This window comes from Lichenostomus cassidix, chromosome 4, assembly GCF_008360975.1.
Source record: "Lichenostomus cassidix isolate B80296 chromosome 4, HeHo_3.0, whole genome shotgun sequence".
Classification (NCBI taxonomy): domain Eukaryota; kingdom Metazoa; phylum Chordata; class Aves; order Passeriformes; family Meliphagidae; genus Lichenostomus; species Lichenostomus cassidix.
Window position 1 is genome coordinate 47,865,908 of NC_139484.1, and position 19,977 is coordinate 47,885,884.

Consider the following 19,977-nt stretch of genomic DNA (forward strand, 5'->3'; position numbering starts at 1 on the left):
CAGAGTAACCAATTTCAGTGTATATCTAGTTTAACCACAAATAGGTGTACTACAGCAATGAAAAATTATAGACAATTAAAAAACAGATTAGCATACCCTACTACCATCTAGCACATTAAGTGCTTATTCTGTTGCATTATTTTTTGTCAGAGATGATGATACAAGGGCCACACCTAGCATTGCATGTGAAAATCAATTTTTGACACCATTTCAAAAGAGCATACTGTTCAAGCTCAATGGTTTTCTCTACCCTTAATATGAGCACTGTAAAGTACAGTGCTTTTGAAAGTATTTAAGCCCATGGTTAGTATAATTTTAGGAGCAGGACTAACAAGTCATATGTGGAGTAGAAACAAATCAGAGTTTCCTCTGGGCACTTCTTCAACTCCCTTTTGTCTGTTTCCTGCTCTGCCAGAATTCTTATATCCACTCAGGCAAGTGCTCTTTCCTTCCATGTCTCCATTCCTCTCTGTAAAATGGGTAAGAACTATACTTCCTTAATAAACACGAGATCTGTACAGCAAATGTTGCAATATAGGTGCCTAACAATAAAATGGTCCAACACAGACTGTACAAAATAACTGGCTATGTTATTTGTTTGGACAGTACAGTCACATACATAGTTAGCAGCTCAAAAACTGTTGGAAGAAATAGTGGTTCATAATTATGGTAGTTTTTATTTAAATCCTTAAAACATTTAACAGATATTGCTCCACTTAAAACACCCATCAAAGAAGGGAGCAAAACGTAAAACTGACAGCACAGAAATTACAATAAATGTATAAAATTAAATAAAAGGCAATAAGGGAGAGGGTGGATGTATTGGTGAGTTACTTTGTGTAAGAAATCCCAACTGGCATTAGCTACTCCAACAGACCCAATGGCTCCTGACACTTAATCTACAGATGAAAACAGACAAGCGTTACACTGGAGCATCACTTCTACAGAAAGCTTGTAAAAGCAAAGAGTCGGTCTACCCACAGAATCTATGCAACAGCACTTAAGTTATAAAAGCTAAGATGACAAAAAGCCATGAGCAGTGTGATATATACCAGTGGAAACAGTTATCACGTTAGGTAAGTAACCTTTCAGTAATACAAAAACTCTTCTGCTTCAGTTTGGGGTTCGCAGGCACTTTATGGTCAATTGCAAAATTTCTCAACAGAGACTTCTGTCACAGCCTCTGCATCACAGCTAACTGTTGACAGTATAGCAGCATGAACATACAGCTCTCTTCACCAAAAAAAACCTCAAGCTATCAGGATACAACCAGCATTTTATGTTTAATTTAATCACTAGAATAGAAACAAGTCACAAACTGTGATGAGGAAGCAGGCTCAAGAACAGAATGTTTTCACCAGCATTGAGGAAACCCAAGTGTTATCACCTAGGCAGCTGAAAGGCTACTGTAGAAATCAAAGTTGATGCAGAGCACAGGTCAGTTACCCGATTTATGTGGCCTGAATATTATTCTTACAACATTGTTTCATGTTTTCTTGGCATGTCAGAGAAGTAAGTTTTACCAGGCCACAAGCTGCTCATTTATCAAGCAACTCTTTGCAAAGCCAAGAATATACTACTGGCCAAATCAAATCAAATCCCATTTATGAAATTTGCTCCTCTTGGTTCATTTTTAAGACTTAATAGAAAAAGATAAGAAATTCAGTATCCACATATAAGTCAGAACTTCATAGCATTGCCTTCCAACTCTTTACTCACTGCATTGTCATTCACTTACTCCTTTTACTCCTTCTCATGCATTCATTGAGTTGGATCTGTACTTAGCATCCTTCAGTTACAGTTGCAATACACTGGATCCAGTTTAGACTCATCTCTAATTTAGTAACATTATACAATTAAGAACAGTAGAATGCATCTGTAACAGCAGTCAGACCACAAAAATTTGCTCAGAAGTAACATGTTATTTTGCTTACAGTAATTACAGATTTGCCTTCCACTCCCAGTATGGGGGATCAACTTAAATGACCAAATTAATTTTTAAATCAGTGGTACAAACAGCTGAAGAGAGTCTGATGTCACCATTCAAAAAACATGTCATGCAACATGACAGAGGGTCTGGAATCATGCGAAGGAACTGAAACAGTAATAAGTAGGTATGGATTTATTTTTCTCTGATTAGAAACCATTGTTGAAGTGCTTATTCTTGGGTTAGACTTTGAAAGAAAGGGTCATAAATTTTTGCACTTTAGAAGGCAAAAATTTCTTATAAAATATCTCAGAAATGCACAAGACATTATGTCCCAATTCAGAAGCAGCAGTGGGAATATAAGAACATGCACACATACACACAGGACAGCATTCTGCTCAACTTCCAGGTTCAAGCATCAGTAACCTGTGTTAGAGAGAAAACAAGCCTGAAGAGCCTAGCGAGTTACATTTAACACTCCTTTATTGCAGTAGAAATCTTAGTTTTTATAAAATCCTCAGATTACAGGATATACATATAATCAATCTCATTGCAAGTCTTTAGCAGCTGTAGAGCATTAACTGCATGCAGTTGCTTCTGCAATGTGCAAGTATTCTATAAATAACTAATCATGTTCAGAGAGCAAGACAAGTAGTCAGTATCATATTCAATTACCAACTGGTTCATAAGTCCAAGAGGTTGAGCAAAACAATGAAATAAGTTTATAAATACATGGCTCTGATCTAAAAACTAATACAACTGGAAAGTTTGAATGATATCCACACCACAAACAAGATAACTCAATAGTTACAGGAAAATACTTTGCTTCAAAACTGTTTTTTAAAGAATTTCACATAAAGTTTCTCTGACCATGGAAGAATAGCTAAGTTCAGTGCTATAGAAGGTTACAAAAGGCCAGCAAAAGCCAACTTTATGCAATTAGAATACAACCACTAAATACAGAAGATTCAGCAAATATTTTGCCTTGAATGTCTGGAAAGAAATTGAGAAATTGTGATCAGACAGACAGTATTATTTTTCCATGACCTACCCTTCAGCTGCTGGGTGAATGCATAATCAATGTAATTAATTTATGCATTTAATTTAATATTCACTTCTGCAGTCATGATACTGGCTTCAGATCAGTCATCAGATGGATTTATGCCAAGAAATCCTACACCCATTTGTTTCAGAAGCTGCCTAAACAGGTGCAATTCTTTATGTAAATTTCCCATCACAATGAGAGTCTCAGAAACTGGAATAACAATTTATATAGAGCTAGCTACAGATTAATTTTCTAGAAAGCTAACATGCTTGTATTACTGCCGTCTCACATTTGTGTGGACACATGAACAAATCTGCAATGACTCTGCAATAGTTACTTCATTTCCATTGATTAGTTAATTTGAGAGATGGTTAGAAGTTTAAGCATTGCATCTTTGCCTGAAAATCCTACAGGTCAGCAGTTTGGCTTGGTAAAACAACTCGTTATGAAAAGAAAACTGCACAGAGTTTTCTGTGATCAGTCTTGTTATTTCTTCCAACAGTGTAATATAAGAGTGTGTCACCAGGTAGAAACTTGGGAAAGTTCTTTTTAGGTATTAGTAATAAAAATAGCCTCTCCTTCAGAAAAAAGTGTTATCTATGTCAGCTTGATAGATTTTAATCCCTTGTGTTAACTTCAAAGTGAGCTGAATTTCTACACTGAGTATAGTAAATTGGACAAAATAGTTCTGCAGATACATTTAGTAAGCAGAAGAATACTGTCCAAAGTGTACTGCATAGGTATGTGTATCAACTGCTATCCACTGGAGACATCCTAAAGTAACTATAGTTCCAACTAACATATAACCTAGTGAGCACAGATCTCTTATAGTAAGTTTCAATCAATCTCAAACAATCCTTGATTTAAAAAACAAAACAAAACAAAACAAAACAGCAAACTTGTATGACTGGGCATGTTTTAGGTAGGACGTAACCACTTTTTTTCATCAATTAACAATACAGCACAGTAATTTTAAGTTTCTATTATTTGTTTTTGATATGCTAAATTTCATATTATGTCCAAGAAAAGCATATATGTATTTTTATACAGCCTGGAGTGAGATCAGTGTAAAACCAGGAATTTCCAATCATCAACAGAAGTGCCAGCTGCTCACAATGTTCACAAAACATGAGTGCCTGAATTTGGCTATGCAACAGTTGGTGCCAATCTGCTTATAAAGGAAATGCTGCTGAGGCATAGTCTTCTTACAAAAACAGGGCACGAGGGCTTCATTATTAAGTGTTCAACAACAATCCTGAGCTCAGTGAAGAGAGTCCTGAAAAATCAGATTTAAAGAGAGTTTTAAAATCCTACAGCATTTATTAGAAGTATTATCTAGATGTATCTTTTTCAATCACTTCTTTTCTCAACATCACACACACAATTTAAGTTAAATTCTTTAGACCAACTCAGTGCTTCAGTATCTTCCAAAAGCTTCAGAATTCTTGACTTTTAAACATGAACTTTTTAACTAACTCTATATCCATCCTCAGCTGGAAGCTACTGAACTAGAGACAGAAAAACTCCACCTTCAAGCAAAAAAAAAAAAGACTAGAAAGACTGTAAAAGCACTATAAAAAAGGAAGAATAATGCTTTATCACAAATAGTGTAAGGAGTTGGGAGGCAATTGTGTGTTTATGCTACTTCTTGCCAATATGCAAGAACCCTGCACTGCAGAAGCAACTATTAGAAGACAGACATGAAAAGTAAAACCCACATCACCAGTCTCCCATAAAACTACAAAAATGTCAGCAGAACATTTTGAATAAACTAGTTCTATTGAAAGCCAGTTTTGGTATTGCACAGTTTAAATTACGTTTAGATACCAAAGTGATAAAGCAACTTCATAGGTGTTGTTGGTGCTAAAAATCATTATATGTAGTAAGATGGAACAACTGATTTCTTACAAAAATAGGGAAGAGGAGGCAATTAAGTTTAAGATTCTCAGAACTGTTTTTGCATATTATGGCAGCCAAAGCCACTTTCTTGGCACTTTAGCAATGGAATGGTCGTAAGAAAACTTCCAAGAAAACACTTACCTGAGGAAATGCTCATAGAAATATTTGTGACTTCAAAGTCTAAAGCAATAATATTGGCTTGACCAACTTTCAAAATTAATAAGGTTCTATTTCAAATACAACTAGCCTTATTTATGAATTTAACTAAAGAAGGTAATGAACATGTTTAAGATCATCCACAGGATTTTTTTTCTGTCAATATTACGCAAGTTTTTAAATGCCTATTCATACATGGGCTTAGCCTCAGAAGTACCTAGAATCTAAACATAAGGGTATCTTTCTGATAAGAAAGACTTTCTTCTCCCAAAGTGTAGTTTTAGTTACACAAGCATGTTCTGAAAGTTCCCATTCAAGAATGGTGGTACATTTATGATCAATTATACAAAATAAATCTAACCTTTGACCAACCAGGGTTTTATTTAGCATCCAGGTGTATTTCACATTCTGTAACTGCCATTTAAAAATGTAGTATTATGAGTTCTGCATTCATTTTAGAATGAAAAGTTTCGGAATGCCTAAGTACTATGCAGTAAAACACTAACTTCCCCAATCAATTTAGAACTTACCGACAATACGGATTTCGCCGAGAAGAGTAGCGTAATGTAAGAAACCTATAGTAAATGAATGGCTGGAGCAGACTCCCTTGTCCACTGAAAGAGAATAGTTCAGTAGAGCTTACTAGTGACAAAAAAACCCAAACTAAACACCAAAATCAGGAATTTTTCTAAGAAAAGCAGGCAAACTATCTGGGCTCAAAAAAACCCTAGATTTGGGTCACACTGGTTCAGAAAATTTAGATCTGACAAGAAAAAGTATATAACCATACACTCATAAATGAAGAAACTTACATTATAGAATAAAACCGCTCAGTGAAGCAGTTAAAGAAGTGCTGTTCTTGTATTGATTTAATATTTATGAAGTGTTTTTATATGCCTCATTTCTGGTGGTGTGCAAAGAACCACTGGAGTGATGGTGGATATGTGTTCCATAGCAAGAAAACGCTTGTTGATCAAGCACAGAAACTGGTTGACATAAGTAGTCCAGTTAACAGTGATCCTTTTCAATATAATTGCAGCACTTTGAATACCTGGACCATATTTCTAGTATCTTTTGCAAAGCTTCTCAGAATGTGCTGCAGACAATTACATATGTATAATGAGACTTTAATGCCAAGCTAATACCCAGTGATTTCAATTACATTGAAATTAGGTTTTGGTATTTCAGAAAACTGCTGTTTCACATGACTGTGTTGTGAAATAGTGAAAACGTAGCACACAAACCATATACAGCAAAGCATAGAAGTGCCGTAAGTTTTAGTGACTGAAGCCACTTTAAATAACACACTATTTAAAAATTCTGTTTGAATTTAAACACAATGGTTCCAGTAAGTAGAACTCCTTCAAATATTAGCAGCATCTTTGCCCAGAAGAAAAAATATAAAGTGAGCTAGAAGAAATCTTGAAACCTGTACAGTATTTACAAACAATATGCTGCAACACTTAAAAAACAAAATCTCACAATAGCTGTTTTTAATCATCAAGTTATTTTAAAATTTGGCATATGATCTTTTACAAGCTTCAGTATCTACTAGATGACATATCAAGTAGCTTCATTTCACATACTACATTCTCCACAGAGAGGCAAGCAGGAAAAAAATAGCTATACTTAAGTTCAAAGCACTTGAAAAGTTCAGATACTGGACAGAGTGTATCTGTCAGCTGCTAAGTGGTCTCAAATGAAATGGAATCCTTGAGAGCTGGGGCATTGAAATGTTCAGCTGATCTATCAAAAGATAAAGACAAATTATGCATCCTATGCAGTTCCAAGAAGATAAAGCCTCCCTTCTACTGCTGATGAGACCAACCAACACAAATGCTCTCCCTATGCTATGACTTGTATAGAACAAAGGCTGTATTCCCCCTCCAAATATTAAAAGGCAATGACCCAAACTTCAGTGACTGGCAGGCCATCATGCCTATACAACTTCAGCAGGATTCCAACATGTTCAAGATCCCTAAAATTAATTCAACAGGCTGCACAGCCAGCAAACCCAAATAGAATTTAAAAAATCCAAAAGGGTCACTGCTCAGAAGTAACATAGGAGAGACTGCAACCTACTCCTTCTTGTATACTTTTTGCATAATGAAACTTCATGCCACTTAAATTTCAGGAATCTAATTGTCAAAAATAAGAGCTCCCTTTCAGTGAAGCTGAAGATCTTAATATTCTACTAAACTTACTGAACTATGTACTGATAGAAATATAGGCGAATTCAAGTTTCAAGCCTGAAAAGCTTTCATGTGACTCATCACCCACATTATGAAAGGGAAGGTTTTTTTGGTGCTCAGTTACATCATAGTGAGTGTTTTTGATGTCAGGATGCACCAACTTAAGAAGCCTAGGAATCAATTAAATTTTACTTTAAGTTCAAGCCTTGATCAGCCAGAACCATACAAATGGAGTACTATGATCCATAGAGAACTCATTTGCAAAAAGTAGTCTTGTGTAGCAAGTTTCTAATTATTTAAATATTTATCATAATTCTTACCTGAAGAGCATAAAAACTGTAGCTGGCATCAGGAAAATTTCATTGCAAGCAATGAATTTTAGAATATTCTGTTGATTAGCATTCAGTTTCTCTAAGAGATTTCTCAAAAAGGGCAAACTATTTGAACTTCGTGCCTTTAAAGAAAACATTATTTACAGAAAACATACAAGTTACACCTATCTTCATAAGCACACAGAAAACAAAATACAAACAATTGTCATTTACCACCCATTTCAGTATTTTAAGACTTTACCAGTATTCAGATTAGTATCCTAAGGAAAACTACTGCAGACTTGGAACTCCATAATTTACAGAGCTCAATTAAAAGCATCAGGTGTCGCAATTCCCTCATCCACCCATTTTAGGTTCAACTGCACAGAGATGGCCACAGGCCTTGTTCAGTCCACTAAGAGGAAGTGCCCATGGCAGCAAGACAGTCCAGTTAGGAACACCAAAGCCTGGAGTTATATTAAGATGCACAAGGCAGTGCATTGAGGAGCAAGTCCAACTGGCAAATATTCTGCTTGCTAGTTTCACCCTGTAGTTAGTTACTTTACTACTGAAATAGAACAGTAAAATTCACAGGCTGTGGTTTAGCTTGAAAAAGACACATCTTAAGTTTCAACTTAACTGTTCCACAGCTTTTGCTTCCTTCAAAGAAAAGCATTAAGAAAAATGATTAGCGTCAACTCCAACATGTCATTGAGTCATTATAAAGGGGGAAAAAATAAAAAAGAACCACAGAACCCAACCAACCCAAAAAAGTCTTCTCAAATTCTCTGCGCTAAAATTCCATACTACAGTTTCACTCTAATTCCGCTACAGCAGCCAAAGAAAACCAAATCACAGCTCCAACTTAAAACCTGTTTATAAACCCCAAGAATACCAACTGTATTAATTGTAACACATATCACATCATACTTACGTCAAGAACCTTCTTTGTGTATGTGGCAGCATGAAGCAAAGAGAACAGCAGAACTGGAAAAATACTCACTGAAGCAAGCCATAAGGAAAATTACAGGCTGCACAAGGGCTTCATTTCTCCATGATGTTATACTATACAAGTCATAGCTCAATGGCTCTTTGCAAGAGGTTGGCTGGAATGACCTATACTGGATGAAGATATGTATAAGTCTAAGACCTGTATTTATAGCTCTTTCTTTCGCTTCTTACACCTCTTTGCCATGCATTTTATTAACTTCAAAATACAGGTGTCTACAATTATGCAAAGTATAACACACACCATTACACACCAGTGTGTTTCTACTGAAGAAATTCATTCTATCTGCACAGAAGGCACACATGAGGTTACTACTTAAAACCTGTTAAATACATGTAATCTTTTTTTTGTTAGAAGATGCTACAAAATTAATTTGTTTACCAAAGAACATGCAGTTGCCAGCCATTCAGATTTTACAGAGCAAGAATGTAGACATTTCTCTGCCAGAGAGATTTTAAGAGTAGGACATGAAGCATACATAGTGTGGCATAAAGAAATGTCAGCCCTTACATGTCACCTTTGACAATCCACAGGAGTAAACTTTTTGCAGACTTTATCGGTTCAATAACTTATCTGAGAAGCTACTACTGAAAAATTATCTCTCTACATGATGTATGTCTACCACAGTAAGAAGTCAGAAGCCAGAGACTGCAGTGCACTAATTAAAGAGTGCACTAAACAGAGATGATTAAACTGAATATAGATCAATCAACATAAGCCTCTCATATTTTACATAGAGTATGTTCTATGAATAGCAAACATACCAAACTCGTTCAAACTAGTTTTTCAAATCATGGCACAGGTGATTAAAAGAATCAGGGTTTTAGTATATTTTAAAAACATTAGCAGGATGACACAAGTAAAGGATACTTGTAACAGGGTAGGAATTCACAAAGATAAGGGAGTACAACAGGTAGTGGCAGCTGTCCTCCAGCAAAGCCTGGGCCAGAAATGCCCTGCTAAGCTGGAAGTGCGGTAGCCTTTGGTGTAGTCGGAGGGCACTGGTAAGAGCATTTGCCAGCAAGGCACGCTGATAAAAGCTTGCTGCTTCATGCAACCTGCAAATCATCAGAGGAGATGTTACCATGTGAACCATGCTCAGAAGTCTTCTACCCTTGAGAATTGCATCGCAACTGAACAACACCTGAAGTATTTATTTCTATTATTGTACATATGTACTATTGCCAAAAAATAACTCAAAAAGTGGTTAACACTGGTTTACTGTAGGTGCCTAGAGTAAAACAACTCAATCTATTACTCCATTTACACAAAAAACATGCATTTACCAATACTTTACATTTGCTCAATACATTTTCTAAACACATCTGAAAGTGTTTTAAACTAATCAAAAATCTGTAAGCTGTTCTGACAAAACACATCCAAGTAAGCTCAATAACAGCAATTTACCCTTACATGAACAAACAATTCTATGCAAAGGGAATCTAGTTCCTTTGTAAATTTTTAATGCTATTTTACAATACTGTAGTACATACCCTAGAAGAGGCAGGACAAATAAAGCTGAGCAGTAAACCGTGAACAAGCGGGAAATCCACATTGCTGTGTCCAACTTGTTAGCCATGAGAAATTGCTACATAGGAAAAGAAAGAAAGAAAAAAAAAAAAGACCAACCCAAACAGAAGTTGGTATCTTAGTATTTGCATACAATGAACATTCTTGACAGCCACACTGAATTCCAAGTCTTTCTCCAACCTCAAATATAACCAAATTATAGCTTGAAGCAGAAAGCTTCTTTTTGTTCTGTAATACTTGGCTCATATGATGTTACTAGCCAGATCAAAAATAGCTCAGCTTCCTCAGAACCAAGAGGCTCCTTTGTATGCTACAATCAAATACAGTGGTAAGAACTTCCAGAAAAGTAGTTTTTTTATCCAAACCCACCTCACTAAACAGTCAGTTTCACAAATGGTATAAGGTAGGGTCTCTCGACCCAACTGACTTTTGTATCTGCTGCTATAAGATTTCTTTTAGAATACCTGGGGCTAAATCTCCACAATTCTTAGCAAACAGAAAACAATATAGGGTCAAGTAAAGTTAGCGTAACTACACTACAAGGAAAGTGGCATCATTTTGGCCAATATATTCTTGGCCTTGAAAAATCAGATTACTTTTCACAGTAATCTTGCACCTCTCCTGTTGTTGAGCTCTCCCTAAACCACAGCCCTCCCCAGTCCTGATACAGCCCCAGTGCCAGGAAGGCTCTAATGAAACACAGTATGGTTTTGGCTACTATGTGCCTCAGAGTCAAAACAACAGCTTTCTTGCACCTGAAAGAGTTAATATTTTTTCCAAATTTGGACCAGCTTTTGAAGATTCTTCTTTTTTATTCCTAGCGCATCTCTACAGAAATGACCACAAATCTACAAGCATCTTCATAATAGGATGTCGTATCTTACTTGCACAATATAACTACGGCAATGGCATGGAGCTGTGTCAAGACAGGTTTAGGTTAGATATCAGGAAAACGTTTTTCGCCCAGAAGGTGGCTGGGCACTGAACAGGCTCCCCAGCGCAGTGGTCACAGCCCCAGCCTGACAGAGTTCAAGCAGCGTTTGGACAATGCTCTCAGGCACGGTGTGATTTCTGTTGTGTCCCGAGCAGGGCCACCAGTTGGACTCGATGATCCTTGTTGGGCCCTTTCAACTCAGCATATTCTATTATTCTGTGAAATATAAATGCTACCACAGTGAATTACTCCCAAGTGAGCAATTTTCAAGAGCGGCGGCACACCAACGGCACTCTTTCAATCAGAAAGCGAGAGCTGCCTTCCTCCCCCTGCCCGAGCCCAGGCGAGTAGAGTCTCGCTGCCATTCGGCAGGATCCCCCGCCGCCGGAGCAGCCCCGCGGCCGGCCCGGGCCCCTCAGGCCCGGCAGCTCCTTACCACGGCCCCGCCGCCGGCCCCGCCTGGCATCGGCCCGTTCTGCGCCGAGTCCGCCATGGCCGCACCTGCGGGGAGAGAAGCGCCTCAGTCTGTGGGACAGGGCGACCGCAGCCGCCGCCTCCCGACCTCTCGCTCCCGGCCCGGCCGCTACCCACCGCAAGCGCCACACCGGGCACTGAACACGCTCCGGCGGCTCCGCGCTCCCGGATACGGCCGAACGCCACTTCCCGCGGGCCGCGGGGCTGCTGGGCAATGTAGGCGGTGACTGGGCCGCTCCCGAGGGCGCCTGGCGGCCGCAGCACGCAGCGCTGGGAGGTGGCGATGCGATGGCCCGATGGAGCCAGGCGGGTCCGGAGCTCCGTCGTGCCGCTGGGCAGAGCGCTCGTCGCTTCCCCCCTGTGCACAGCAGCCCCGACAGCAGGTGCTCAGCTCCGTCTGCCGGGTCTGTACAGGAGCACTTGTGTGTGGTGACAGCAACAGCAGCAAGATTAATGCTCGCTTCGACCCCAGTGTGGGGAGTGTTTGCTCACTGAGGGCCAACCTGGATTTCCAGAGCGACCTGGGGAGGCTTAGCGCTGTGCATCAGCAATATAAATGGGAGTCGTAAGGTCACACGATCCAGGCAGGGCGCTCCTCAGTTCCCGGTGCTGCGGTGGTGTCACACAGAAACGGTGCGAGATTGTGTCCCTGTGTTTTAGTGTCATTGGTTCCCTGTAATGGAAAAAAGGGGAAAAAGTGGGGGAGGAAAAAAAGCGCCTTTTCGCCACGTGTGCCTAAAGATTCTGTCAGCAGCATTACATTAAAATGCGGGATCTTTGAAACAAGTTTCTGAAATCTTTGGTCAGTAATCGTTAAACCATGAAGTGAAGGAGCTTTACTCGAGTAAAGGTATATTCACAACATCTGACAGGAGGACCAAGCTGGATAGTGCAAAGCAGAAGCAGCTTTTTGCTCACTCTCCAGCATGTAGCATATGTGATTTGCAAGGTCTTGGAAAGGTTTAATCCTCCCTTTGTTAATCTTCCCCTTGCCTTTATTATTGATTTTTTTTTATTATGTATGCTGGATAGGTATGTGAATATGTTTTTCTTCTCAGTTGGAAGTCTGCAACTCATCTGAAATGGCATCAAAGCAAAAGAAAACAAAATGTGGACCTCATGACTGACACCTTTGACTTTTAGCTCCCCTGGCTTCATGTAGTTTGTGCGTCTGGCTTTCTCTCAAGGATGTGCAGCAGGTTCCCCCTTCTGGCAGCATGGGTTTCAAGACAGCAAGCCGTCTGCTCCAGGTTCTGATCATTCCCAGATGCTTTCAATTCAATTACTCTTTAGCATCAAGAAAGACACATTCTTGTGAGCAAGGATGTTGGAATCAACATCTGCAATGAGCCTCATTTCTAGCTTATGATGATTAAACTTGAAGACTGATTGGAAGACACTCAGGAAGAATGTATAATGAAGTACGTTGACAAAAAAGGAGCAAAAGAGTCAGCCGATAGGGATTCTAATACCATAGCAATTACAAATAATCTAAGTAATCTTAGGGTAATTAACACTTTTTAAATTGAAGATGCAGAACCTGATTTTCCACTTATCTCCCAACCATTCATCTCTCACTAAAGTGACTGAGAAGTAGGCAGAAGAACTACCTCCTATTTTGGGACAATTTTTCTGCAGGTGGAGGACTCTCTAGGAAACAGCAATAGAGAATTAGGACTCTCAGGGTGTCTCCTGGGCCTTCTCAAGTGTGTAGTAAAAAGACTGACAAACATTTACGCTAAACCAAAATAAAGGCTTCAAATATAGCCCAGTAAATTTGAGTTGAACCATTACACAGTTATTATATTGCAAAATTAAATATTAATATATCCAGGAGATTTGTTTAGATGCAGCTGAAATGTGAAGAGCACTGAATGTTTAACTGAAATGTCACAAGGGGAAAAAAAAGCTGGTCAGTGTTCGAGATTACTTATATTTCTTAAATGAACCTAGGATGACAACTCCATGTCTTTAGCAAAAGTGCTTTTTCATTTCTTAGCACTTGTAATGTAGGAATACTTAATGCACATGTATGCAAAGCATTCATTTCTAGAGTCTGGTTTGGTGTCTCTTGGTTGTAACAGCGAAAGTTGTCTTTCACAAATTTCCCTTAATTTTATTTAAATAAATTGTTAAGCCATTATTTATTTCCAAAAGTTAATGAATTAAAAAATGTCATACTTTGGAAGACTTATTAAGAAATGTCCCTCTTCATCCTTTGCAACCCGTCCCCTTTTTCTTCATATCAATCCCTATTTTCCTGACTTTCCACTTTGGTTCTGTGCCTTTGTTGCTTCTTGTTCGGTGTAGTCTCTTCTGTTGAGCACTTCAGACCATGCTACTCTTTAGTTTAACTTGAAAGAAGACATTAAATTATATCTTTAGAAATCAAGTGTCAGCTGTTGGCTTCTCGTTTTCCCAATTCTCCTCTGCTATGACACTGCTGATTGAGCAGAGAGGAGGAGAAGAAATTGATCTCTGTGTTATTAATGATTTCGTTTCCAACAGTTGTAAAAGGACTCTTCTATACCATAAAGGTACCAGTATGCTTGCATTAGTGATTGATAGTTCAGATATTTAGAAAGGTATCATTGTAATTGCTGAGGACCTACCTACCTCATTAGCAGTATAGTCCCATTTCTCCACTGTGGCACTCCACCACAATCAGCATGGACGTGGCTCAAATTGTAACTAACACATCTCTGTTTTCCCTCAATAAGAATTACTGACTGTAATGACACCTGTGATCAGCTTGCTCTTAATTTTAAAAGTTATGGATGCAAAGGGATATATTTTGACCTTTTATGCCCAGGTGTATACACCTACTTCCACTAATCCATTCAAGGTCTCCAGGGGAAAAAATAAAGCACCTTACTATGTCTGAAAAATAATTGACATATTTTAGAATTATATAGAAGAAAATATGAAATGCAATACTTTGCATTTATTTAGCAAGGCTGAGACTGAGAGGCTGAGACTCTCCAGAGGCAGTGCATGTTTGCTAATGCCCACAACATCACCATTAATTAGATGAAGTTCAATAAAGACTTTAGGTCTAAAAGGTTAGTTATTGTAGGCACACAAGCAGTAGCATAGATGGGCTATGGAATATAGAAATGGAACATACAACTCCAGAGCCACCATTGCCAGGTTTCTTCATAGTCATTATGTGTTTTTGTGTGAAGTCGCATGCAAAACTCCAAAGGCAATTTGAAGCCAGTCTGAATATCCAAAGTAGGCTCTGATGATGTTTCAAATTAAATACTGAGAAACTCATTACAGACACTATGGAAGTATTTTATAAACAATAATTCTTATTCAGTGCATTTTGACAGTCATAATAAATACTTTATAGAACCAGTATTGTGCATTACAGGTTGTTTTAAATTTGAATGTTTTATTGTCTTTTTAATAGCATCACCATCACAAGCATGGAATCTTTTGTAGTCTCCAGTGGCCTCAATTCTCAATCATTTTAACAGAAGATGATTTAGCATTGTTTAGATGGTGTTCATCACCTTGCAGCAAGGGCAGTTGAGGTTCAGATACTGATTTATCTCTTTTCTCCTTCTTGATTTGAAAGAGGGTACTGTTGCTAACATCTGTATATAGTTTTCATTTATTTCAAATAAAAGAGAGAACATTCCTCCAATGCTGATAGAATTGCAGTTCCTCATAGCCAAACTAGCTCCATTATTTGTATCAGTAGTGTATAATGCAAAGATAAAATAAGTTTTTATGCAAAGTTGTAATGAACAATTTGGTTCTTGTTTGTGGTTATCTCAAACTGGCTGCCCAAATCTCAGGAAACAATAAAGGACATTGGGGAAATGCCTGTCACATTTTTCAGAAAAAGAAACAGAAGTCTTCTGTCTCTACCAGATTGTGTTGTGATTTTTGCTTGATGGTCTATAGTAATACCAAATATGTTCCTCTTTCTTTTCCCTTGCAGCTGGAGTTTCCATTTACTCACCCTTCCTGGAATCATTACCCTTTTAATCACTGTGTGCCCAAGCAGTGAAAAAGGAAACCACAAAGTGTTTTAAAATGTGCAAAATAGATGTGAAAAATTTCTTCCAGCTGCTTTCTGTGTCAGCATTTTCACAGCTCCCAGCATTTTATTATATCTCTATGTTATTAAAATAAATAACACAGAAGCTGCAATTGTAAGCTCAAGACTGTGCAAAATATATATTGTATGTGTCTATACATATATATATTGCACAGTCTTAAGCTGTGCATATATTCTACTATAGGTATAACATATATAGTATACATCTTTTGTAAGATTGAAGGTATGGCACAAGGATCATCATGCGATTGAATCAGAGAGCAGCCTTGCCAGTGTATTTTATTTGCAATGTCCAACCCATCAAGGACATGAAAAATATTAAAAATTTAAGAACTGAAAGAAAGATGGGCAAGTGTTCTTTTAATAAATTAATTAAAGGAAGATTAAGAAGATTTTAGAACTCTGCAGCAAGAGACCATATCAACAAATGGAGGAACACAGTGAATTATAGATGTAAACTTTCGACTACCTGTAGTGCTTGATTATAAATACCACAGCAGGAAAGACTGATAAGCATCCTCTTGCAAGCTCAGAGAAGTGTCTGGAAGTGTACTGATCAATGCTGAGCTCAGTACTGAGTTGCTGGTAAGTGGCTTCCTTATCTCATACTAATCACAGGCTGCAATGAGAGAATAAAGTGGACAAGGGACAAAACCCCAAGCCTGTGAGCTTTCCCAAGAAGTTCTGTTACAGTGCAAGGAATGTTAGTTCTATGTATGCAGAGAAATGTGAAAAGAAATATTCCCTTTTTAAAATACTGTCTGTTATATGTTCTGAGAAAAACCCCATAAAGATTGATGACAGTAGCACTTGACATGGTTCTGCACTAATAACTGAAAACTAATAACACCTTAATCTGTGGTCATGTTTTCTTCAGCAGAGATATTATTGTTACATTCTACTACTCATTCAGTGCAAGCAGAAGTTTGCAGATAAATAATTAGGGTTGCAAGCTGTATAAACGGAATAAAAATCAACCACCAAGAAATTTTCTGCTTTTATCTGAAGGTTACACAAGCCAAAGACTTCCTTTGACATAGGTGTACCAACCAGTATGTAGGGAATCCCATCCCATTCACATACAAAACTTTTCTCACACAACTACAACAGGTGTGGGGGCTGCCCATTTTTTGTTTTACAAAGCTGCCTCTGGTTTCATTCACAAGCATCTTTAAATCTTTGTTCATGTCTGTCTCTATCATCTGCACTCTTACCATCATTATAAAGGTCCTAGGCAGTAAAGGTATACAGGTACATATAGAAGACCTTATTAAAATTAGAGGAGGCTTCAGAGAAAAGCTTTTGAGTTTGGAGAGTTTTTTACACAATTCAGTATGTTTTCCTAACCAGGGTAAGTTTGAGTGATCTTATTTATTATATTGCATAAATTGTTCTTGATCTTTTAATACGTACTCCAGGTGCTGAATTTTCAAAAGCACTTTGCAGTACAGATAAACTCTGAAATCAGTAACTTTCTGCATTCTTTGTGAGATCCCATTCAGAAATTCAGTCACAGTCAGGGTGGGTGATTACATGGTGGGAATAAGTGGAAGTATTTTTATCATTTGATATTGGATACTAAATTTTAAGCACAGCCAACTGATGTGTTCCACAGGTATTTTATTGCTTATTTTGGAGGTGGGATATTTTTATTCATTGGTGTTTATTCATTCACAGCATATACAATTCCAGAGATTGCAGGCTAGTGTTCCAGTTTATAAAATTAATCCCTCTATATTTTAGTTTATTCTATATAATTTAGTTAGATTAATTTAGGTTTATAATCATTGCGAAAAAAAGGCTTATGCATATTTTATCTAACTGTTTTTTGTAGCCACTGATAATCAATAACAGCTTAAAACTTAGGAAAGATAAAGAATACATGGAAAAACAATCAGGTTAATTGGATTTGTCCTTCCAAACACTCATAGGTAAAGTCCATCCATTTAAATCTGATTTAATCATGTGCTGAAGTGGCATGAAATTGAATGAAATCAAGCTGTCCATATCCCAGAAAATGTTCTTACTGAGATATAAAAATCCTCAAGGATACCAATTAGTCAGATAGTCTACTTGATAAGTCAAGGATAAGTTTCTTGCTCAGTCGCAAGGCTTCTGAGTTATATATTGACTAGAGTGACTGGTAATGGAAGGATGTTCTTTGAGGCTCATAACTTTTTTTTAATTCAGCCTTCCATGCTGTGACTTTTGCAGAAATGACCTATCTAACACTTTTTCTTTAGCAATCTTTACTTGTTTATATAGAGCCAGTAGCAATTACTTTATTAGGAAGGTAAAATACAGGGAGGTTCGGGTTCAAGGGAGTTATTTGGCGTTTACACAAGGGAAATTGTAAGCAACTTAGACAGGGTCACAAGTAAAATGAAGAGTTAAACACGGAGAAGGATTATTGATGTGTGACAGTTTCTGAAATTTAATAGTCAATATATTATCAATCAGTGACTTGAGAAGAGAAACACAGGGAATTCAGGGTATGTCTATAAAAAACTGAGTACACTCACTCTGCTTCTTCACTGAGGTTTAATTGGACTTTTGGTGAGTTATACTATTTATTCTTCCTGACAGGAATTTTGATCAGTTGCACAGTTCTGAAAAGTAAGCAACTTCTCCTAATCAAAAGATAAAATTGAGTTTGAAAAAAAAAATATTCTTTAAGACTGCTTTACATTACAGTTGGTCCAAGACCACTACAAATAGTTCTTACATGGCACCTGTGGCTAGCACAGGTCTTTCCCATGAGAATTCTTTTTGTGTTTCATAAACAAAGATAAAGTTTGGATGTTTTTTAAAACAGTGTCCCAAGATTTGGACAGCTCAGGCCTGGCCAATCAGGCCTAGGGGGAGGTCTCAGGCTGACCAATCTGGGTGACCTCTGAAAAAACTATATATATATTGAAATCAAAACAATAAACGCTTTTTTTCCTTCTTGCCACTGAGAACTGGGTTCTTTTCTCTGCTAGCGGCTCAACAGCAACAGGCACCTTTGTTTTAATCTTCATGGATGACATCAGGAAGAGGGTCTTTATTAAAAACCTTGAAATATTAAAAATCTGACAAAATCATCATATGATTCCTTCAGAGTCTTTTATCTGCAGTTCAGCCAATGCAACAAAATTCAATGACTGCATGGGTAATGTCCCAGGAAAGATGCTGAAAGGAGAAGAAACCCAGACAGTTCTCTGTATAATTCCTCCTGCAGCCCACTGGGGAGGCAGAAGCTATAAGAAAATATCCTTGGCAGGTAAATTCATGATGAGTGAGGTAGGAAACATTGGAAGGTGTTTGGCTGCTGGGACTTATTCATGATAAGATTTTGAGAAGTATTCTAGGATTAAGACAGGCAGTGTGGAAAAAATAGAAAATGGGAAAAAAGATAAAAAGGGAAAAGTTGATTTGCATACTAATTTTAGCACAGGTAAAAAAAAATAAAAAAACAATCCCAAAAAACCAGAGAAATAGAGGTATTAAAATACGTAAAGAAACATCAGTCTGGAGAAGGTTGAATTGTAAGAAGAAAGCTGTAGCAGGTAGTGCGTTAGTGACAGGAATGTGCTTGACAAATGAGAGATGAAGAATAAGAAACGAGACAATAATTTACATGCAGTGGGATATGAATCTGTATCTTTGAAGATTTTCAAGGTTCAGCTATAGTCTTACTTGAAGGAGGAAGTTTGGACCACCTAGCCCCTGGGGTCCCTTCCAATCAATATTTGTATGGTTTTGTGAAAAGTGAGAATCTTAAGCAGGAAAAATAAAGAAACTGGAACCACTAGTGATATGTGTGATACCCACCATTGTCAGGATAACAAATACCTGATGGAAAAGCAGACGTTTTTAAGGGATACTGAAGGACAAGGAGTTTTAAGGATTCATAGGACTTAAAGTGGTGAGTAACAATGAAGGTTAATAATAGAATAAATATTTTCATTAGTTCAATCATTATGAGAAATGTTGATTTCTAATATACAGGCAAAAGAATACAGGTTATTTCAATCCATACAGCACAGCTATTCTGAAGTGCTACAGCTCACAAACTTCTTTATCAATGTTGCATCAAAAAAATGAGCTGCTATAGCAATCTTGGGTTTGGAAATAAAAAATGCTCTAACATAACTATTTGTTGAATATAACCCTGGACTAAACAATTGCAAGTTGACATGGTCCAAAATAAGTTGAATTAACAAAGGTGTTTCTCTAAGCTTTTTATTTTTATGAGAATATCCATCAACATATTAAGTTAATTACTGGTGAGGTCATCACTTCAGAGAAATTCAAGTAAAAGTAAAATAAGAAAAGAAAAAATTATATCTGCTGTAGCAGAATGTCTGTAATCCTTTCCCTAGTGTCTTAAAATGGTCAGGAGGGAAGAAAAATCTCAATATTAGGAAGTATAGGCTGGTGACATAA

At 37.5% G+C, this 19,977-nt stretch overlaps 1 protein-coding gene across 1 annotated transcript; it reads right to left on the minus strand.

Moving 5' to 3' along the window:
• Window positions 1-657: 657 nt before the first annotated feature.
• TMEM33 (transmembrane protein 33) lies at window positions 658-11,731 on the minus strand. The gene is made up of 8 exons (XM_085059068.1): window positions 11,595-11,731; window positions 11,440-11,504; window positions 10,033-10,127; window positions 9,410-9,597; window positions 8,465-8,532; window positions 7,540-7,673; window positions 5,558-5,641; window positions 658-4,248 (listed from the first exon to the last, which is right to left on the minus strand). The coding sequence occupies exons 2-8, from the start codon at window positions 11,494-11,496 to the stop codon at window positions 4,119-4,121; spliced, it is 756 nt and encodes a 251-aa protein (XP_084915194.1). The 5' UTR covers window positions 11,497-11,504; window positions 11,595-11,731; the 3' UTR covers window positions 658-4,118.
• Between the last annotated feature and the right edge of the window lie 8,246 nt (window positions 11,732-19,977).

Coding starts and splice junctions, on each gene's coding strand:
- TMEM33 (XM_085059068.1), bottom strand. CDS start 11,496: ATGGCGGACTCGGCGCAGAACGGGCCGATGCCAGGCGGGGCCGGCGGC. Junction 9,598..10,032: donor TTTGTCCTGCCTCTTCTAGG/GTATGTACTACA, acceptor GATGATTTGCAG/GTTGCATGAAGCAGCAAGCT. Junction 4,249..5,557: donor CGGCGAAATCCGTATTGTCG/GTAAGTTCTAAA, acceptor CTGATTTTTCAG/GACTCTCTTCACTGAGCTCA.